The sequence below is a fragment of the Pipra filicauda genome, unplaced genomic scaffold, assembly GCF_003945595.2.
Source record: "Pipra filicauda isolate LSUMZ 115617 unplaced genomic scaffold, ASM394559v2 scaffold421_size600610_pilon, whole genome shotgun sequence".
NCBI classification, from domain to species: Eukaryota; Metazoa; Chordata; class Aves; order Passeriformes; family Pipridae; genus Pipra; species Pipra filicauda.
In genome coordinates this window covers 137289-156343 of record NW_024104556.1, presented here as the reverse complement: position 1 = coordinate 156343, position 19055 = coordinate 137289, and the positions used below count along the sequence as shown (strand labels likewise).

General features: G+C 57.0%; 1 protein-coding gene across 1 annotated transcript; it reads right to left on the bottom strand.

Annotated features, from left to right (window-relative positions):
* Positions 1 to 1429: 1429 nt before the first annotated feature.
* On the bottom strand, positions 1430 to 18017 carry EPHA2 (EPH receptor A2). Its single transcript, XM_027711440.2, is given in 18 exon segments — positions 1430 to 2058; positions 3758 to 3913; positions 5028 to 5221; positions 5846 to 5995; positions 6457 to 6666; positions 6778 to 6839; positions 7500 to 7682; positions 7766 to 7891; positions 7970 to 8025; positions 8127 to 8226; positions 8316 to 8475; positions 9142 to 9266; positions 9650 to 9985; positions 10721 to 10876; positions 12456 to 13119; positions 13981 to 14048; positions 17850 to 17966; positions 17969 to 18017. Coding segments are annotated over 18 exon segments (3018 nt in total). The 3' UTR covers positions 1430 to 1952.
* Positions 18018 to 19055: the final 1038 nt, after the last annotated feature.

The following is a 19055-nucleotide window of genomic DNA, read 5'->3' as shown; positions in this document are numbered from 1 at the left end:
CCCTCTTTAACTCCTTTAACCTCCCCCAAATCTCCCATCCTTAAACCCCCCTTAACAATCCCTAAATAAAGACCTTTAAAAAAACCTTAACATCCGTTTAGAACCCCTTTAAAACCTCTTAAAAAACCTCTTTAACCCCTTGAAACACCCCAAAAAAGCTCCACTCTTAAAACGCCCTTAAAAATCCCTAAATAAAACCCCTTAAAAAACCTTAAGCCCCCTTATAAAATAACTTAAAATCCTTTTAAAGGTCCTAAACCCCCTTAAAAACTCTGATAAACCCTGAATAAACCTTAAAAGCCCTTAAAAAACCTCTTTAACCCTTTAAAAACCCCTAAACCCCCCTCTTAAAACTCCCTTAAACATCCTTAACCACCATCTTAAAAACCCCTATATAAAGTACCTTAAAAAAACCTTAAAAACCCCTCAAAGATAACTTAAAACCCTTTTAAAGCCCCTAAACCCCCTTAAAAACTCTGATAATCCCTTAAAAAACCTGTAAAACCCCTTAAAAACTCTTTAACCCATTTAAAATGTTTTTAACACCCCTAAAACTCCCCTACTCTTAAAACCCCCTTAAACCTCCTTAACCCCCCTTAAAAATCCCTCAATAAAGGCCCTTAAAAAACCTTAAGCCCCCTTAAAAATAACTTAAAACCCTTTTAAAGGCCCTAAACCCTCTTAAAACCCCTGACATCTCCTAAAAAAAAGCTTAAAACTCCTTAAAAAACTTTAAAGCCCCTTAAAAAAACCCCTTCACCCATTAAAAACCCCTTAAAACCCCTAAAAAACCCACTGAAAAAACCCCTTAAATCTCCTTAACTCCCCCTTAAACCCCCCTAAAATTCCCTTAAAAGCCCCAAAACCCCCTTAAAAATCTTGAGAACCCCTCGAAAACCACTTAAAATCTCCCTTAAACACATTAAAAACCCTTAAAAAACCCAGAAGCTTTAAACACCTGAAAAACTACTTGAACTTCCTTAACCCCCCCTTAAAACTCCCTTCTAAAAAATCCCTAAAATCCCTTAAAAACCCCTAAAAAACCCTGATAAGTCTTCAAAACCTCCCTTAAACCCCCTTTAAAAACCTTTAAAATTCTTTAAAAACCCTTTAAACCTCTTAAAAAACCCCCTGAATACCCCACCAAAACCCCCCTTTAAAAATCCATAAAACCTTCTAAAACCCCGTTAAAATACACATTTAAAACTTCCTTCAAAAATCCTTTCAAAATCCTTAAAGCACCCTAAAAAACTGCTTTGAAACCCTCTTAAAACCCTTTAAAACTCCTTTAAAACCCCCTTAAACCCCCTTAAATCCAGGGGAAAATTCCCCCCACCCCCAAATTCCCTCAATCTCTGCAAACAAGTGGGAAAAGACAATATTCTAGAAAACAAAAAAAGCACATCTTTTTTATTCAAAACCCCACAAAAATCCCCAAAAATCCACGAAAAAAAGGGGAAAAAAATCCGTTGGGTTTTTTTTTAATTTTCCCCTTTTTTTCTCACCTGAATCTTTAATTCCTCGCAATAAATATACAAAAATAGAATAAATTAGGTTAAAAAATACAAGGCAACACTGGCAGGCACAGCATTAAAGGGAGGGGGAAGGGGGGAAAACCACCCAAAAACCTGGTGGGAGAGGAATAAATAGGGAGAAAAAAAGCAAAAATAAATCAGTTTTGGGACTGAGCCCCCTTTTTTTTTTTTCTTGAAATGTGGGGGGGGCACAAAAAGAAAAAAAACCCCCTGAAAACTTCCCCCAGCTCCCGGGGAGCTCGGAATTCCATTGGCACCCGTTTTTCTGGGGGCAGGGGAGGGGCACACCCGTTATCCCCCCATGCCCGGAGGAGGATGTTAATAATAATAATAATAATACTATAAACATTCTCATTAATAAGAGGAACAATAAATAAACCCCGTGGTGGGGGGGGATTAATTTGGGGGGTCTCGGGGTCAGCCCGGGGCCCCCCCGGCCCCCGCCTGCTCCTGCATTCCCAGCAGGCTGTAGGTGATCCGCTTCTGGTGGCCCGGCAGCCGCACCCCGATCCGCTTGATATCCCTGGGAAAAACCCGGAAAACAGGGATTAGTGGGGTGACAGGAGCCGGGAGCGGGTCCAGGGCAAAGGGGGGTGGGAGGGATCCAACCAGGCCCTGGGATTGGGAAACCCAATGTGGCGTTCCCGAGGGATGGGTGGACATGGATCATCCCAAGGAAGGGTGGACATGGATCATCCCAAGGATGGGTGGACATGGATCATCCCAAGGAAGGGTGGATGGACATGGGTCATCCCAAGGATGGGTGGACATGGGTCATCCCAAGGATGGGTGGACATGGATCATCCCAAGGATGGGTGGACATGGATCATCCCAAGGAAGGGTGGATGGACATGGATCATCCCAAGGATGGGTGGATGGACATGGGTCATCCCAAGGATGGGTGGACATGGATCATCCCAAGGATGGGTGGACATGGATCATCCCAAGGATGGGTGGATGGACATGGGTCATCCCAAGGATGGGTGGACATGGATCATCCCAAGGATGGGTGGATCATCCCAAGGATGGGTGGACATGGGTCATCCCAAGGATGGGTGGATGGACATGGGTCATCCCAAGGATGGGTGGATGGACATGGATCATCCCGAGGGAGGGATGGATGGACATGGATCATCTCAAGGGATGGGTGGACGTGAATCATCCCAAGAGATGGGTGGATGGATGGATGGACACAGCTGATCCCAAGGGATAGACAGACATGGCTCATCCCAAGGGGTGGGTGGATGGATATGGCTCATCCCAAGGGATGGATGGACATGGATCATCCCAAAGGACGGGTGGATGGGTGCAGCTCATCCCAAGGGATGGGTGGATGGACAGGGCTCATCCCGGGGGCAGATGGACGGACACGGCTCATCCCCAGGGCCGGACAGACAGCCGTGACTCATCCCGGCCTCTCCAGCCAAGGAACATCTAATTTTATCCCATCCCTTGGGCTGCCAAGGCCATGGAAGTGGTTTCCGTTCCCAGCACGTTCCCAGCACATCCCTGACCCCGGGGATCCGGAGGGAAGGGTGTGGGGACAGTGTGGGGACACTGTGGGGGCAGTGTGGGAATGCCAAGGGGACACCACGGGGACACATCCCAGGGACACCATGGGGACAGTGTGGGAATATCGCACAGTGTGGGGACACCACGGGGACACGAAGGGGACATCCCATGGGGACAGCACAGGGATGACATGGGGACAGCACGGGACGGGGACACCATAGAGACACCACCGGGACACCATGGGGATGGAATGGGAATATTGAGGAGACAGCATGGGGACAGCAAAGGGACACCGTGGGGACAGCACGGGAATGTCAGGAGGACACCAAGGGGACAGTACAGAATATGAGGACACTGTGGGGACACACCATGGGGATACCCCATAGGGACACCATGGGGATGGCCTGGGGACACCATGGGAATGTCAAGGGGACACCAAGGGAATGTGCCATAGGGACACCATGGGGATGGAATGGGAATATCGAGGGGACAGCAAAGGGACACACTGTGGGGACAGCATGGGAATGTCAGGAGGACACTGTGGGGACACCAAGGGGAGAGCATGGAAAGAGTATGAGGACACCACGGGGACACCAAGGAGACACTCCATAGGGACAGCACGGGAATATCAACAGGGACACACAGGAATATCAAGGGGACACCATGGGGACACCGAGGGGACACTGAGGGGACACTGAAGGGACACTCACTCGCTGGTCATCTGCAGGACCTTCTCGATGGTGCTGTAGCCCGAGGCCATGAAGGTCTCTGTGTACTGCGGCATCCGGATGGACTCCAACCACTCCGGGACAGAGCGGAACGGGACACCCTCGGAGCCGCTGGTGCTGGGCAGGCGGATGGACACCCTGGGGCACGGAAATGTGGAAAACGATGGGAAAATAGAAAGATGCAAAAAAAAAAAAAAAAAACGATGCAGAAATGAGAGGTTGGGAAAATGATGGGAAAACGGAAGGGTGTGAAAACAAGGGAAAAATTAAATGATGCGGACAATTGTGTCAAAACGGAGAGATGGGAAAAATAATGTGGGAATGGGAGGGTGCAAAAATTCCTGTGAGAACGGGAGGGTGCAAAAAATGATGCAGAGAAGGAAGGATAGAAAAATACCACAGAAGTGAAACGGTGCAAAAAATGATGCAGGACTGGAAAAGGGGCAAAAATGGGGCAGAAACGGAAGTAAGGCACAAAAAAGATGCGAAAATGGAAAGGTGGAAAAATGATCCAGAAATGGAAATATGACAAAAGGTGATGCAGGAATCAAAGTACAGGAAAACGATGCAAAAATGCCAAAAATGATGTGAAAATGAAAAGATGAAAAATTACGCAGAAATGGAAAGGTGGGAAAAAAAGTAATGCAAAAAAATGGAAGGATGCAAAAATAACGAGGAAATCAAACGATGCAAAAAAAAGGATGTGAAAGTGGAAGGATGAAAAAAAACGAGGTAGAAGCGGAAGGATGTGAAAAATGACCTGAAAATGCAAAGATGCTAAAAAAATCATAGGAAAATGAAAGGATGGGAAAACATTGCAGAAATGGGATGATGCCAAAAAAATAATGCAAAAATGTGATGGTGAAGAAAGGAAACGGTGCAAAAAGGGATGTGAAAATGGGGAAGTGCCAAAACCGAGGCAGAAATGGAGACGCCAAAAGCACCGTGAAGGTGAAGAGACGCAAAACCCAACACGAACCAGCACCAGGGGAACACAAAACTACAAAAAATGGTGCAAAAATGGTGCCAAAAGCGACAGAAGACACAAAGGTATGTTGGAATCAGAGAATCCTGGGACGGTTGGGTTGGGAGGGACCTTAAAGCTCATCCCATTCCACCTCCTGCCATGGGCAGGGACACCTTCCACTCGCCCAGGTTGCTCCAAGCCCCGTCCAGCCTGGTCTTGGACACTTCCTTGGGTCACTGTCCCCCCTCCCTGCACTCCCCACATCCCAGAGCTCCCCACACTCACCGGGGGTCGAAATCCGCCAGTGCCTTGAGGGACTCGGGGGCGCGGATGAGCTTGTCCAGGATGCTGACGACGTCGGCGAATTTGGGGCGCCGGGCACGCTCCTGCTGCCAGCACTGCATCATCAGCTGGTAGATGGCCGAGGGACAGTCCAGGGGCGCCGGGAGCCGGAAACCCTCGTTGATGGCCTTCATCACCTACGAGGAGGAGGAGATTGAGTGTTCGCAAGAATCCCAGGATGGTTTGGGTTGGGAGGGACCTGAAAGCTCATCTCATTCCCACCCTCTGCCATGGGCAGGGACACCTTCCACCAGCCCAGGTTGCTCCAAGCCCCGTCCAACCTGGCCTTGGACACTTCCAGGGATGGGGCAGCCACAGTTTCCCTGGGCAACCTGTGCCAGGGCCTCCCCACCCTCCCAGGGAAGGATTCCTTCCCAATATCCCACCTATCCCTTCTTTTAGTTTAAAACCATTCCCCCTTGTCCCAAGTCCCTCTCCAGCTCTCCTGGAGCCCCTTTAGGCACTGGAAGGGGCTCTCAGGTCTCTCTGGAGCCTTCTCTTCTCCAGGTGAACACTCCCAGCTTTCAGCCTGTCTCTCTCCAAATCTATCCACACATTTATCTCTTTATTCCCTAGAAAGGAATTCTGTATTCCAGTTGTGTTAAGTCACAGAATCCCAGAATGGTTTGGATTGGAAGGACCTTAAAGCCCATCCTGTTCCACCCCATGCCATGGGCAGGGACACCTTCCACTATCCCAAGCCCCGTCCAACCTGGCCTTGGATGTCCCCCAAACCCTGGTGGTGGAGGGTGGGTGCTCACCTCGTGGTTGGAGAGCTCCCAGTAGGGCCTCTCGCCGTAGGACATCACCTCCCACATGACGATGCCGAAGCTCCAGACGTCGCTGGCCGAGGTGAACTTGCGGTAGGAGATGGCTTCGGGTGCCGTCCAACGGATCGGGATCTTCCCGCCCTACGGAAACATTGGGGTCAACTCTGCACCCCCCAAAAACCACCTCCACCATGGCCAACCACCTCTTGGCCAACCACCCCGACATGAACCACCGCCCCAACAAGACCAACCAACAACCCTACCTTGGACAACCCACCACCTCACCTTGGCCAGTCACTTCTCCATGGCCAACAAGCCACCCCTCCATGGCCAACCAACCAGCCCACCTTGACAAACCAACCACCTCCACCTTGGATGACCACCTCACCTTGGTCAACCACCCCAACAAGACCAACCAACCACTCTACCTTGGTCAACTCAATACCTCACAATGGCCTACCACCTCCACTTTGGACAACTGCCTCACCTTGGTCAACCACCCCTTCATGGCCAACCAACCATTCCACCACAACCAACCACCCACTGCGACCAACTCACCACCCGCCATGGCCAACCACCCACCCCTCCGTGATGACACTTACACTGGTGGTGTAGGTGGCTTCAGGGTCATCTTCCAACACCCTGGAGAGCCCAAAATCGGACACCTTGCACACCAGGTTGCTGTTCACTAGGATGTTCCTGGCGGCCAGATCCCGATGGACGTAATTCATGTTGGCCAAGTACTTCATGCCGGCGGCGATGCCCCGCAACATCCCCACCAGCTGGATGACGCCGAAGTCCCCCTCTTTTTCCTGGGAAAAGGGGAGAATCCAGCCTGGAATCCACCTGTCATCCCACCTCCCATGGTGGGTGTTTGTTCCACCACCAGGTGCTCCTTGTCCCTGTCACCACGTGTCACTCACCCGTAGGAATTTATCCAGTGCCCCGTTCTCCATGTACTCCGTGATGATCATGAAGGGCTTGTCTGTACAAAAACCAGGCCCAAAATGGGTAAAACACCCCAAAAATCCCTCCAACATTCAACTGAAAGAGCTCCAAACCCGAAAAAACACATCTGAAATTCCCCCCACCTCCTCCAAGCCCTCCCAAAATCCTCAGCCCCCCAAGAACACTGAACCTGCCTCAAAAAAATCCCCAACCCCCAAAAAACAACCCCAACCCGCCCAGCACAAAAAGGAACCCCCAAATCCCAAGTCCTCCCAAAAATCCAAACCCTCACAATTCCCCACAAAAAAACCCAAACCCCCAACTCCCCAAAATATCCCCCAAAAAATCACCTCCCCAAGACACTCCCAAAACAACGAAAAGCCCCAAACCCCCTACAGACCCCAATAAACCTTCAAATAAAATCCAACCCCCCCAAAAAATACCAAAATAACCCCCCTAAACCCACCCCAACTCTTGGAAAAATCCCCCAAACTCCCCTAAAACCCCTACAAATTAACCCCAAATCCCCCCCCCAAACCCCCAACATCACCCTCCAAAAACACCCAAGACCACTCAAAAAAACCGCAAGCCCCCCGAATTCCTCTTGGCGTCGTTGCTCAAAACACCCTGTTTTTCTATTGCTCAGGTTTGGGGTGTTTTGCAGGGAAATTGGGGTGGGTTTTTTTTGGACACTCACACTTGGAGACGACACCCTCGAGGCGGATGATGTTGTGGTGGCAGAACTGCCCCATGATGGTGGCCTCGCTCAGGAAGTCCACGCGCTGCTTCTCCGTGTAGCCCACCTTCAGCGTCTTGATGGCCACCGGCACCTCCTTCCTCCCGCGCTTCAGGGTGCCCTTGTAGACCTCCCCAAATTCACCTGCTCCGAAAAATGGGGGACACTCGTAACCCCCCCTGCCTGGCCCAGTTTTGGGGTGTCTGCGGGGTGACCCAGCCACGTACCGGCGCCGATGACCTTCTGGCGGGTGATGAAGGACGGGGGGATCTCGGTGGTGAACTTGAGCATGGCCTGGTTGGGGTCTTCGTAGGTGTGGGGGTCAACGTAGGTCTTGAGGGGCTTCAGCTGGTCTGGGGGCATCAAGGAGGGGGGTCAGCACCCACAGCACCCCCCACCCATTGCCGCTGTCCCCACGTGCCGTGGCTCACCTGACTTGGAGAAGTAAACGTCCTCGGCGGACTGGCGCGGCCGTGACCTTCTCCTCCTGCAGAGAAGTCCCAAAAAATCATCCCTCGCCCACATTTGGTGGTGGGAAAACGCTATTTTGGGGGTTTCCGGGGTGTTTCTGGGGGTTTCTCTCCTTACCGCTGCAGGACGTAGATGAGAGCGGCCAAGAGCAGGACGACAAAGACGACGCCGGCGACGGTGCCGGTGATGACGGCGGTGGATGCCACGGCCTCGGCGCCTGCGGGGACCATTTGGGGTGGCTGGGTGAGCCCTGCACCCCCTGGGCCCCCCACCCCACACCCCTGCACCCCTCCCCTCGCTCCTCACCCTCGGGCAGGGTCTCGAACTCGTGCTGGGGGCTGAAGGCGCCGTGGCCGTCGGCGGTGAGGGCCTGGACACGCACCACGTACGCGGTGCCCGGGGACAGCTTGGGCAGCGTCACCGAGGGGCCCTCGCAGCGCAGCACAGAGTAGCTGTTCTCGTCCACCTGGGGACACCGCGGTCATGGGGGCACATGGATGGGGGTGGCAGGGATGGGGGTGGCAGGGATGGGGGTGACAGGGATGGAGGGGTGACACGGACAGGGCAGGGATGGGGGTGGCAGAGATGGTGGTGGCAGGGATGGGACAGGGATGGTGGTGGCAGGGATGGACATGCGATGTGGATGGAGATGTGATGTGGATGGGAGCAAGGACGGAGGTGACACAGATGGAAGGGGACACAGACTGGGGAAGAATGGAGGTGACAGGGATGGAGGTGTGACATGGATGAGGGTGTGACAGGGATAGGGGTGTGACAGGGACGGAGGAGTGACGTGGATGGAGGCACGTGGATGGAGGGGTGGCCTGGATGGAGGCAGGGATGGAGGTGACATGGATGGAGGGGTGAATATGGGAGAGATGTGGATGGGGGTTGACATGGATGGAGGTGGATGAACATAGGAAGGACATGAACTGAGGGATGACATGGATGGAGGTGACAAGGATGGGAGGGTGACATGGACTGGGGAGTGACGTGGATGGGGGGAGACATGGATGGGGTAAGGCTGGAGGTGACAGGGCTGGGGTGACGGGGTTGGGGTGACAGGGCTGGGGTGATGGGGTTGGGGTGATGGGGTCAGGCTGTGGGGCTGTAGCTGTGCCACAGGACAGACCTTCTTGCTGTAGGTGACCTCATACTTCCAGACCCGGCTCTGCTGCCGCGGTGGCACTGTCCAGGACAGGGCCAGGCTGGTGGTTGTCCGTCCGTCCAGGCTCACTGACGTCACCCGGGGGGGCTCTGCCATGGGCACAGACAGGGACGTCACCAAGGTGTCCCCAGGAGGGTTGGGAACATCACAGAAGTGTCCCCAAGGGGGACAGGGACAATATGAAGGTGCCCCCATGGGGACAGGGACATCACAGAGGTGTCCTCTTGGAGGATGGGGACAATATGGATGTGTCGCCGGGGGGGTCAGGAACATCACGGAGGTGTCCCCACTGGGGACATGGACATCACAGGGGTGTTCCTTTGGGGGTTGGGAACATCACGGAGGTAACAGGGGATGGGGACAATATGGAGGTGACAGGGATGTCACAGAGGTGTCCCCGTGGGGGACAGGGACACCCCGGCGGTGTCCCCCTGACGGAGGGTGGCCGTGGGAGGTGCTGGTGGCCCCTCACCGGTGTGGTTGACGCTGACGGTGGCGGTGGCCACGCTGCGCCGGGGGCTGTAGGGGGACACCCCGTTCCGGGCCTCCACGCTGAAGGTGTAGTTGACGAGCGGCTCCAGGTCGGTGACGGTGACGGCGGTGGCCGTGAGCCCCCGGGGGGACTGCGAGAACCTCACCCCGCCGCCGTCGCAGGGCCGGCACTCGCCGCCGTCGGGCCAGCACTGCTCGCAGGTGACACTGTAGGTGACGTCCCCGCGGCCCCCGGGGTCGGCGGGGGGGTCCCAGCGCAGCTGCACCACGGCCCCCAGAGCCACGGCTGTGACCCCCTGGGGGGGCGAGGGGGGACCTGGGGACACACACACACCCGGGGGTCAGACTGACACGGTTCATGGTTTGTGCATTCCAGGATTGCCAAGGGACTCTTGCAGGACTTTTGCATTTTACCTCTGATGGCCCATCAAAGCCCATCCCCCCTCTGCCAATCTTGAAAGGTGGGAAAAACCCTTTTCCCAGGCCCCTCATGGGAACTCTGCTCAGGCCCAGGAGATGTTGGGGGTTCGTGGCACGACCGGGACACCGTCCATGGATATAATAACTCATAACTCCTTGGAGTGTGGGGGCTTCCCACCCCCACCCCCAACGGATCAAGGCCACCACTTCAACTGACAGACATGGGAGCTGCAACTCCCAAGTTCCATCACTGGACCCCGTGGATGGTGACCATAGACATCTGTCCACTCTCAGCTTTGCTTTCCCTTCCTCTCCCTCACCCTTATCCTGTCTTTCCTTTCTCTCCCTTATGCATTTTCCCTAAAGGTTCTCTTTATGCCATATTGCTGTAGATGAGAGATGACAACACTCAAAATGCTAACATACCTATTTAAACAAAGTTGTTAAAATAAACGTTACCTATACATGTTTTCAAGCACAGTGTCATTTCACTCTAATCCACCCCAAGGGAACTATTGATAAGAACATGGGTTACCCCCCCACCCCACCCCTTTTCTGGGGCAGGTTGTAAACAGGGGGTCAGTGGGGGGGTTGCACCTCGGTGCCCCCCCCGCCCCAGGAAGTGACTTACGGGTACAGGGATCCTCCGGGGGGTCCTGGGGGGCGCGGAAAAACCCCTCCTGGCACGGGCAGGAGGCGGCGGCGGCCGGGGCGGGCTCCGTGTTGGGGGGGCAGGGCTGGCACCCCCCCGGGGACACGGCGGCCTTGAAGGTGCCGGGGGGACAGGCTGGGGGGACACAGGGACAGCAGTGAGACCCCCACAGCCCCCTCCCCACACAGGGACACCCCAAATCCCCCTAATCCCCCTCCCCACACAGGGACACCCCAAATCCCCCTACTCCCCCTCCCCACACAGGGACACCCCAAATCCACATACAGGACACTCTAAATCCACACACAGGGACACTGGTGAGATCTCAAATCCTCCCCACACAGGGATACCCCAAATCCCCCTCCCCACACAGGGACACCCTAAATCCACATACAGGGACAGTGGTGAGACCCCAAATCCTTCCACACTGGGACACCCCAAATTGCCTTCCCCACACAGAGACACCTTAAATCCACCTCCCCACACCTGTGAGACCCCAAATCCCCCTTCCCACCCAGGGATCTGCACCCAGGTGGTGGGGGAGGAGGGTCAGCACCCACCCAAGCACCCAGAGGGGGGATTTTAGGGGGTTTCACCTCATTTTGCAGCTTCTTTATTATTGGGATCCCCCCCGGTTTCCCCCTCTCCCAGCTGAGCCCTGTCACACTCACTGCTCTGGTGATATAAATTGGGAATTTTGGGAGTAATACTTAACTTCTCCAAAACAAAGTGGGAAGTTTAGGGTGTTTCACCTCATTTTGCAGCTTCTATTAACACTGGGACCCCCCCAGTCCATCCTGGCTCAGCCCCCTCCTGGCTGAGCCCCCTCCTGGCTGAGCCCTGCTGCACTCGCTACACTGGTGATGCTCCACAGGAATGATCCAGGACTGGGAATTTTGGGACTAATGCCTCATTTTTCCTGAACAAGCGGGGGTTTTTAGGGTGTTTCACCTCTCTTTGCAGCTCCTTTATTATTGGGAACCCTCCAGAACCCCCCTCTCCCAGCTGAGCCCTGCCACACTCAGTGCACTCAAGGTTGACCATCCAGGACTGGGAATTTTGGGGCCAAAACCTTATTTCTCCAACCCCAAAGGGGGATTTTAGGTTATTTCACCTTATTTTGCAGCTTCCATTATTACTGGGATCATCCCTGCTCACCCCAGCCCAGCTGCCACACTCACTGCACTCAAGGTCGATGATTCAGGATTGGGAATTTTGGGGCCAAAACCTCATTCCTCTTCCCTCCCACCCCACTCCTCTCCCAGCTGAGCCCTGTCACACTCATTACACTCAAGGTTGACCATCCAGGATTGGGAATTTCATGGCCAAAACCTCATTCCTCAACCCAAAATGGGAATTTTTAGGGCATTCCCCTCATTTTTGGACCCTCCTGCCCCAGCCCACCCCTTTCCCAGCTGAGCCCTGCCACACTCACTGCACTGGTGATGCTCAAGGGTTGATAATCCAGGATGGGAAATTTTTTGGCCAAAACCTCATTTCGTCAACCCAGAGTTGGAATTTTGGGGTATTTCCCATCGTTTTTGCAGCTTCCTTATTCCTGAGCCCCTCCCTGCTCCCCCCAGCCCGGCTGCCACACTCGCTGCGCTCACAGACCGTCCGGGATCGGGAATTCCGAGCCCCTCGCTCCTCTGCCCTTGCCCCCCGTCCTCGGCTCCCCCAAAGCCCCTCCCGCCCCGCTTCCCGCCGGCCGTACCTTGGCAGGTGTCCCCCAGGCTCTGGAAGCCGGCCTGGCACAGGCACTCCCCGATGGGCACGATCCACTCGCCCTCGGCGCTGCAGTGCAGGGCCGGCGCCTGCTCGGCCTCCGCCCGCTCCACGCACACCCCCCGCACCTCGGCCAGCGCCTGCGAGTCCGCCCCGGCCACGGTCTCCGGGAATTCCGCCAGGCCCCGGATCACCGCCGGGCAGCGCTTGTAGTAGACCCTGACGGAGAGCAGGGCCACGCAGGCGCCCAGGTCCTGGAAGGCCAGGTAGAAGCCCTTCCTCCGCAGCGGCCCCACCGAGCGAACCTCCACGTTGAGTTTGACGTTGCGGGCGGCGAAATCCTCCTGGACGGTGATCTCGTCCGGAGCGATGGTGTCGATCTTCCGGAACTGCCTCTTCTGGAAGTTGGTGCCGTAATCCACGTCGGACTCGGCGTAGTAGAGGTTGAAGGTCTCCTTGCAGGAGCCGCCCCCGGCCGTGGGGAAGCTGTTGCAGTCGCGGACGGTGAACTGGAGCTCGATGAAGATGCGCTCGGCCACCCCCCGGTAGATCCAGTTGGTGCGGAGCCAGTTCTCCTGCTCCCCCTCCAGGACGTTGCACACGGAGTAGATGTAGATCAGGGAGTCGTTGAGGACGTTCTGCAGCTGGTCCCACTGTCCCCACGGAGACACAAACGGCACTTGGAGGGGGAACTGAGGCACAACGGTCCCTACGGAGGCACTCGGCCTCACCCCTGTGGGTGTCCCCGGCTCCACACCCATGGAGATCTCCACCCCCAGCCCTGTGGAGATCTCCAGTCACATCCCAGTGGAGATCCACAGCCCCATGGACATCCCCATCTCTGTCCCCATGGATGCCCCTGGCCCTGTGAATGTCCCCAAACACATCAAACGGAGATCCACAACCTTGTGGGTGTCCCCATGTCCATCCCCACGGCTGTTCCTGGCTCCATGGAGGTCCCCAGTCACATCCCAGTGGAGATCCACAGCCCCATGGACATCCCCATCTCCATCCCCATGGACACCCCTGGCCCTGTGAATATCCCAAGTCCCATCCCAACAGAGATCCACAACTCCATGGACATCTCCATCCCCATGGGTGTTCCTGGCTCCATGGAGATCCCAGTCACACCCCAGTGGAGCTCTCCAACCCCATGGATGTCCCTATCTCAGTCCCCACGTGTAGACCTGTCCCCCTGCCCATGGAACGTTCCCATGGGGGTCCCTCCCTATGATGCCTCTGTCCCTGGGGGTGTCCCCCTCCCCATTCCTGTGGGTTCCCCCATCAGCGTTCCCATGGATTTCCCCATCCCCATGGAGGTCCTTGTTTCCATCACTAGGGAGGTCTCCATGGATGTCTCTATTCCCGTGGATGTCCCTGTCCCCATCACCATGGAGATTCCCATGGAGGTTCCCAATCCCATGGAGGTCCCCCATGGAGGGGTCCCCATTCCCTGGCCCCAAGGATGGCCCCATCCCCCATCCCGGTTGGGGTGCTGGATCCCGGGTGCTCACCCCTTTTCCGTAGGGATGGGTGAGCCAGCCCAGCTCCCCGTGTGCCTTGGCGAAGTCCAGCAGCACCACTGTGGGACAGGAGAGAGGAGAGGAACGTCAGGAGATGCCACCAGGACCTGCAGGTGCCACCAGGACACCCCTCGGACCTGTGGATCCTGGGATCCACTGACATCCATCCCTCAGGACACACCCATGTCCCCCAGGACTCACAGGCACCCTGGGACCCACAGACATCACTGGGACTCCCAGATGCTTCCGGGACTTACAGACGGATGTCCCTCAGGACCCACAAGTGCCCTGGGATCCAAGGATGTCCCCAGTACCTACAGATGTCCCCATGGAAGTTCTCAGGGCTTGCAAATGCTCCTGGGACCCAGAGATGCCACCAGGATCCATGGATGTCCTCAAGATCCATGGATATCCCCAGGATCCACAGATCCACCCCATCCCCACAGACATCCCCACAGGTGCCCTGGGATCCGCAGTTGTCCCTGGGATCCATGGGATCCATGGATGTCCCCAGTCCCCAGAGACGTCCCCATGACCCATGGAAATTCCCAGGGCTTGCAAACACTCCTGGGCCCCACAGATGCCACCAGGATCCATGGATATCCTCAGCACCCACGGATATCCCTTGGCCCCACAGATGCCACCAGGATCCATGGATGTTCTCAGGATCCATGGATATCCCTTGGCCTCACAGATCCCACCAGGATCCATGGATGTGCTCAGGACCCCCAGAGGTCCCCAGGACCCCCAGATCCACCCCATCCCCACAGACATCCCCACACGACCTCCAAACATTCCCAGACCCCACAAACGTCCCTTAGACCCACGGATCCCGCCCCCATTCCCAACAGATTCCCCCGGGATGCCCCCGAGCCGCCCCCAAAGGAGGGGGAGCAGTGACGGTGCCGGGCCCGGACCTGCCGGGGCACGTCCAGGGCGGGTCCGGATCCAGCGCCCGGAGAGGAAGAGGAGGAAGGGGAGGAAGAGGAGGCCGCCGAGGCCAGGAGGGAGCGGGGCCCCCCCTCAGTGAATCACCCCCCAGGAATGTGCCCGGACGCCCGAGGTCACCGGGATGGGTCCGGCGGGACGGGGGAGGGCCGGGATGGGGGATGTGCCCCCCCGGCTCCCCCCGCTGGGAACGGACGAGCTCGACCTGCCCCGGAGGGTGAACTCGGGGGGGAGACACACCCCAAAACCTGCAGGGGGGGGGGGCAAATTCACATCCATTGATTTCTTTTAGGATTAAAGTTTCTCCAGACTCTGCCCGACGGGTTTAATCCGGCGTTTTTCGAGGGAAAGGCGGAAGAGCCCGGCCCCGAATGCAAATAAATGGGAGGCTGGGATGGAAAACGCCTCCCTAAGAAACCAAAAATGGGGGAAAAACCCCTAAAACGAGGATTTTTTTGGAAGAGCTGGGGGAAAGATAAAAGGGGGTGACCCCTTGGCGGGGACCCCCCAACACCCCGGGGCGGCTGCGGGATTTGGGGTGTGTTCCCAAAGTGCTGATTCCCAGGAGTGAATGTTGGGATTTGGTGCTTAAAACGGAACGGGGGGGGGGAAGGAATTGTGTCCCCCCCACCTCCTCACCGCTGTGCCCGGGGTCAGGAAGGATGCCCGGGCGGATATCCCGGTTTTCCTGCGGCTGGAAATCCCCCCGCGTGCCTCCGGAGGGCGGAAAGCGCCGGGAGCCGGGGCCGGATCCCCCCGGGCTGGGGCGGGGGGTCCCGGGGGGTTCTCTGTGGGGTCCCCCTGGTTTTGAGTCCGGGGGTTCCCTGTGGGTTCCCCGTGGGGTCCCCCCGGTTTTGGGGCGGGGGGTTCTCTGTGGGGTCCCCCCGGTTTTGGGGCGGGGGGTTCCCTGCGGGTTCCTTCCGGTTTTGGGTCCGGGGGTTCCCTGTGGGTTCTCTCTGAGCTCCCCCCGGTTTTGGGGCGGGGGGGCCCCTGTGGGTCCCCGTGGGGTCCCCCGTGCCGGGCGGGGGGTGCTCAGGGAGGATCCCGGGGCTGTGGCTGCTGAGTCAAAAGGGTGCAGCATCCCGGCAGCTCCCGGGACAGCCCCGGGACAGCTCCGGCGACACCTGCCCCCCCCGCCATCATCACCATCCTCATCACCATCCTCACATTCTCCATTGCCATCGTCACCACGGCCACCCCCCCCCCCCTTCATCTTCATCATCTTCATCGCCGTGGCCACCACCACCATGTGCCACCATGAACGTGGCCATCCCCCCATCCTCCTCCTCACCCCCTCCTCCTCCTCCTCACCCCTCCCCACTCCACAGCTGCATCCCGGTCCCATTCCCGGCTCCATCCCTGTCCCTATCCCCATCCAACTGCGTTTTCCACCCTGTCTTGTTCTATCCTCATCCCATCCCAATCCTGTCCCCACACCCAAAATGAACCCAAATCCTGTCCCCTCCACTCACGTTCCTGTCCCCACCCCAGTCCCATCCCAATCCCACCCTCATCCCAACCTTAATCTGAATCCCAATCCCACTGTGAATCCCATGCCCTCTCACTCCCATCCCCATCCCAATCCTGTCCCCTCCTCAGTCTCAATCATAATCCCAATCATAATCCCAAAATGGATCCCATCCCATTCCCTGCTCCTTAACCCCCTCCCCACCCTCAGATCTCCCCAAATCCCACCGGATCTCGCCCTTTCCAAGCGCTGGGAACCAACCCCCCTTAACCCCAAATCCTGCTGCTCTCCCACCACTTTCCCTTCCCTTCCCTCCCCTGCCCTTTTGAAACCCCAAATTCCAACATTCCCTCCTGGGAATCGGCACTTTGGGAACACCCCCCAAATCCTGCAGCCGAATCGGGGTGTTGGGGGTCCCTCCACGGGGTCGCCCCCCTCCCCCTTCCCCCCTGCACTCCCCAAAATCCTCACTTCAGGGTTTTTTCCACCCCATTTTTAGTTCTTAGGGGGGTATTTTCCATCCCAGCCTCCCATTTATTTGCATTTGGGGCCGGATTCTTCCCCCTTTCCCTCGAAAAACGCCGGATTAAACCCGTCGGGCAGAGTTTGGAGAGACTTTAATTTTTAAGAACTTCAATCTATGTATAAAAAAAAGTGAATTCTCCCTTTTCTTTTTTTACCCCAACCCCCCAAACTAAGCCCAAAAACCACGGGGGGAAGGGTTGTGGGGTGGAGGCCGAGACGCTGCTTGTTTTTTCCCAGCGATTTTTGGGATTTTCCTGACATTGTTTTCCAGCTCTCCGGGCCGGATCCCGCCCGGCCCTGAACCGCCCATGGGAAACGCTTCATTTTAGGGGGATTTTCCCCTTTTCGGGGGGTTTGGTTTTTAATCCTCTCCACCCGCGCCCCTCTGTCAGTGTTTTTTTGGGGGCTCCCACCAGGACCCGGCCCCGGAGCGTCAGCCGGACACTCGGCATGGGAAAAACCCCAAACCTCTTGGTTTTCCTTTTTTTTAGCTTTTCTTCCCTCCGTTTAAACTTTTCCCTCCTATATTTTAGTCCCCGGGCCCATTTTAGCTCCCCCCCCCCCCCCATTTTTAGCTTCTCCCCCACCTTTTTAACCCCCCTCCCACTTATTTCAACTTTTCCCCTCTTAGTTTAACTTTTCCCCCTTCGCTTCAACTTTCCCACCCTAATTTTAACTTTTCCCTCTCATTTTAACCATTTCCCCCCCGCAGCCGCTGATTCCCCCCCGCACCCCAAATTTATTTTGGGGGGGGGGCGCCCCTTCTTCCTTTACTTTCCGAGCGTTCCCCAACCTCTCAACGCCCCAAAACCACGCGGATTTGCCCCAAAACCGCCTCACCCCTACGAATTCCCCCCCAGCCCCCCAACAATGAGTTTTGGGGTGTCCCACCCCCCCAGAATAGAAGTGCGGGACTCACCTTCCTCGGCCGCCGCGGGGGGCAGGGGGGTGAGGGCGGTGAGGAGGAGGAGGGTGAGGGTCGGGGGGGTCCCGGCCATGGCGGGGGGTGCCGGGGGTGCCCCGCGAGGTGTGGGGTGCGTGGGGTGTGTTGGGTGTGTGGGGCGCGCGCCCGCTCCTGTTCATTCATGCCCCGGTGACGTCACCGGCCACGCCCGCTCTTAAAGGCGCCGCGGCCGCTCCCAGTTCGCCCCAGTCCGGCACTGGGAGGCCGCGCTGCCGGGAGTGGGACGCGGCCGTCGGAAGGGAGCGGGCTCTGGGAGCGCCCCCGGGGATCGGGGAACAGCCCTGGGGGGGCTTTGGGGGTCCCGGTCCGGCCGCGAAGGGGTCCCGGAGCCCCCCCCGCCCCCTCCCCGTTCATTCATAACCGGCGTGGGAAGGGGGGGGGGGCGGTAGCCAATGGCGGGAGGGGGGCGGGGCCAGGGGCTACTACCGGCCACGCCTCCCGCCCACCAGTTCGGGACTGGGGGGACTGGGGGAGGGGCTGGTTTGCGGGGGCTGCCCGGCCCCCTCGAGCCCCAGGGCCCCAAACCCCACAGCGCCCCAAATCCTCAGCACCCCAAACCTTCACGAAGCACCCCAAATCCTGCACCACCCACGGGACCCCAAATCCCGCAGCACCCCCAAACCCACCAACCCCATCACCCCAAATCCCGCAGCACCCCAATCCCATCACCACTAGCACCCCAAATCCTGCAGCATCCCAAATCCTGCAGCACCCCCATCTCCCCCAAGCACCTCAAGTCCCACTACAAATCCTGCCGCCCTCCCACTATCTCACAGCACCCCAAATCCCCCAGGATCTGCAGCACCCCAAATCCTGCAGCCCCCACCCCCCCATCCCAGGATCCCAACTGCACCCCAAATCCCCCAGCACCCCAAATTCTCCAGCACCCACATCTCCATAACGCACAGCACCCAAAATCTCCCAGCACCCCAAATCCCCATCACTCTATGGCACCTCAAATCCCACAGGATCCACAGCACCCCAAATCCCCCATTCCCCCATCCCCAGCACCCTAAATCCTGCAGCACCCACACCCCCATGATCCCATGGCACTCCAAGTCCCCGGCACACCCCACTTACCCTAAATCGCCCAGCACACCCCCATCTTAGCACCCCAAATCCCCCCACACCCCCATCCCAGCACCCCCCAGCACCCCAAAT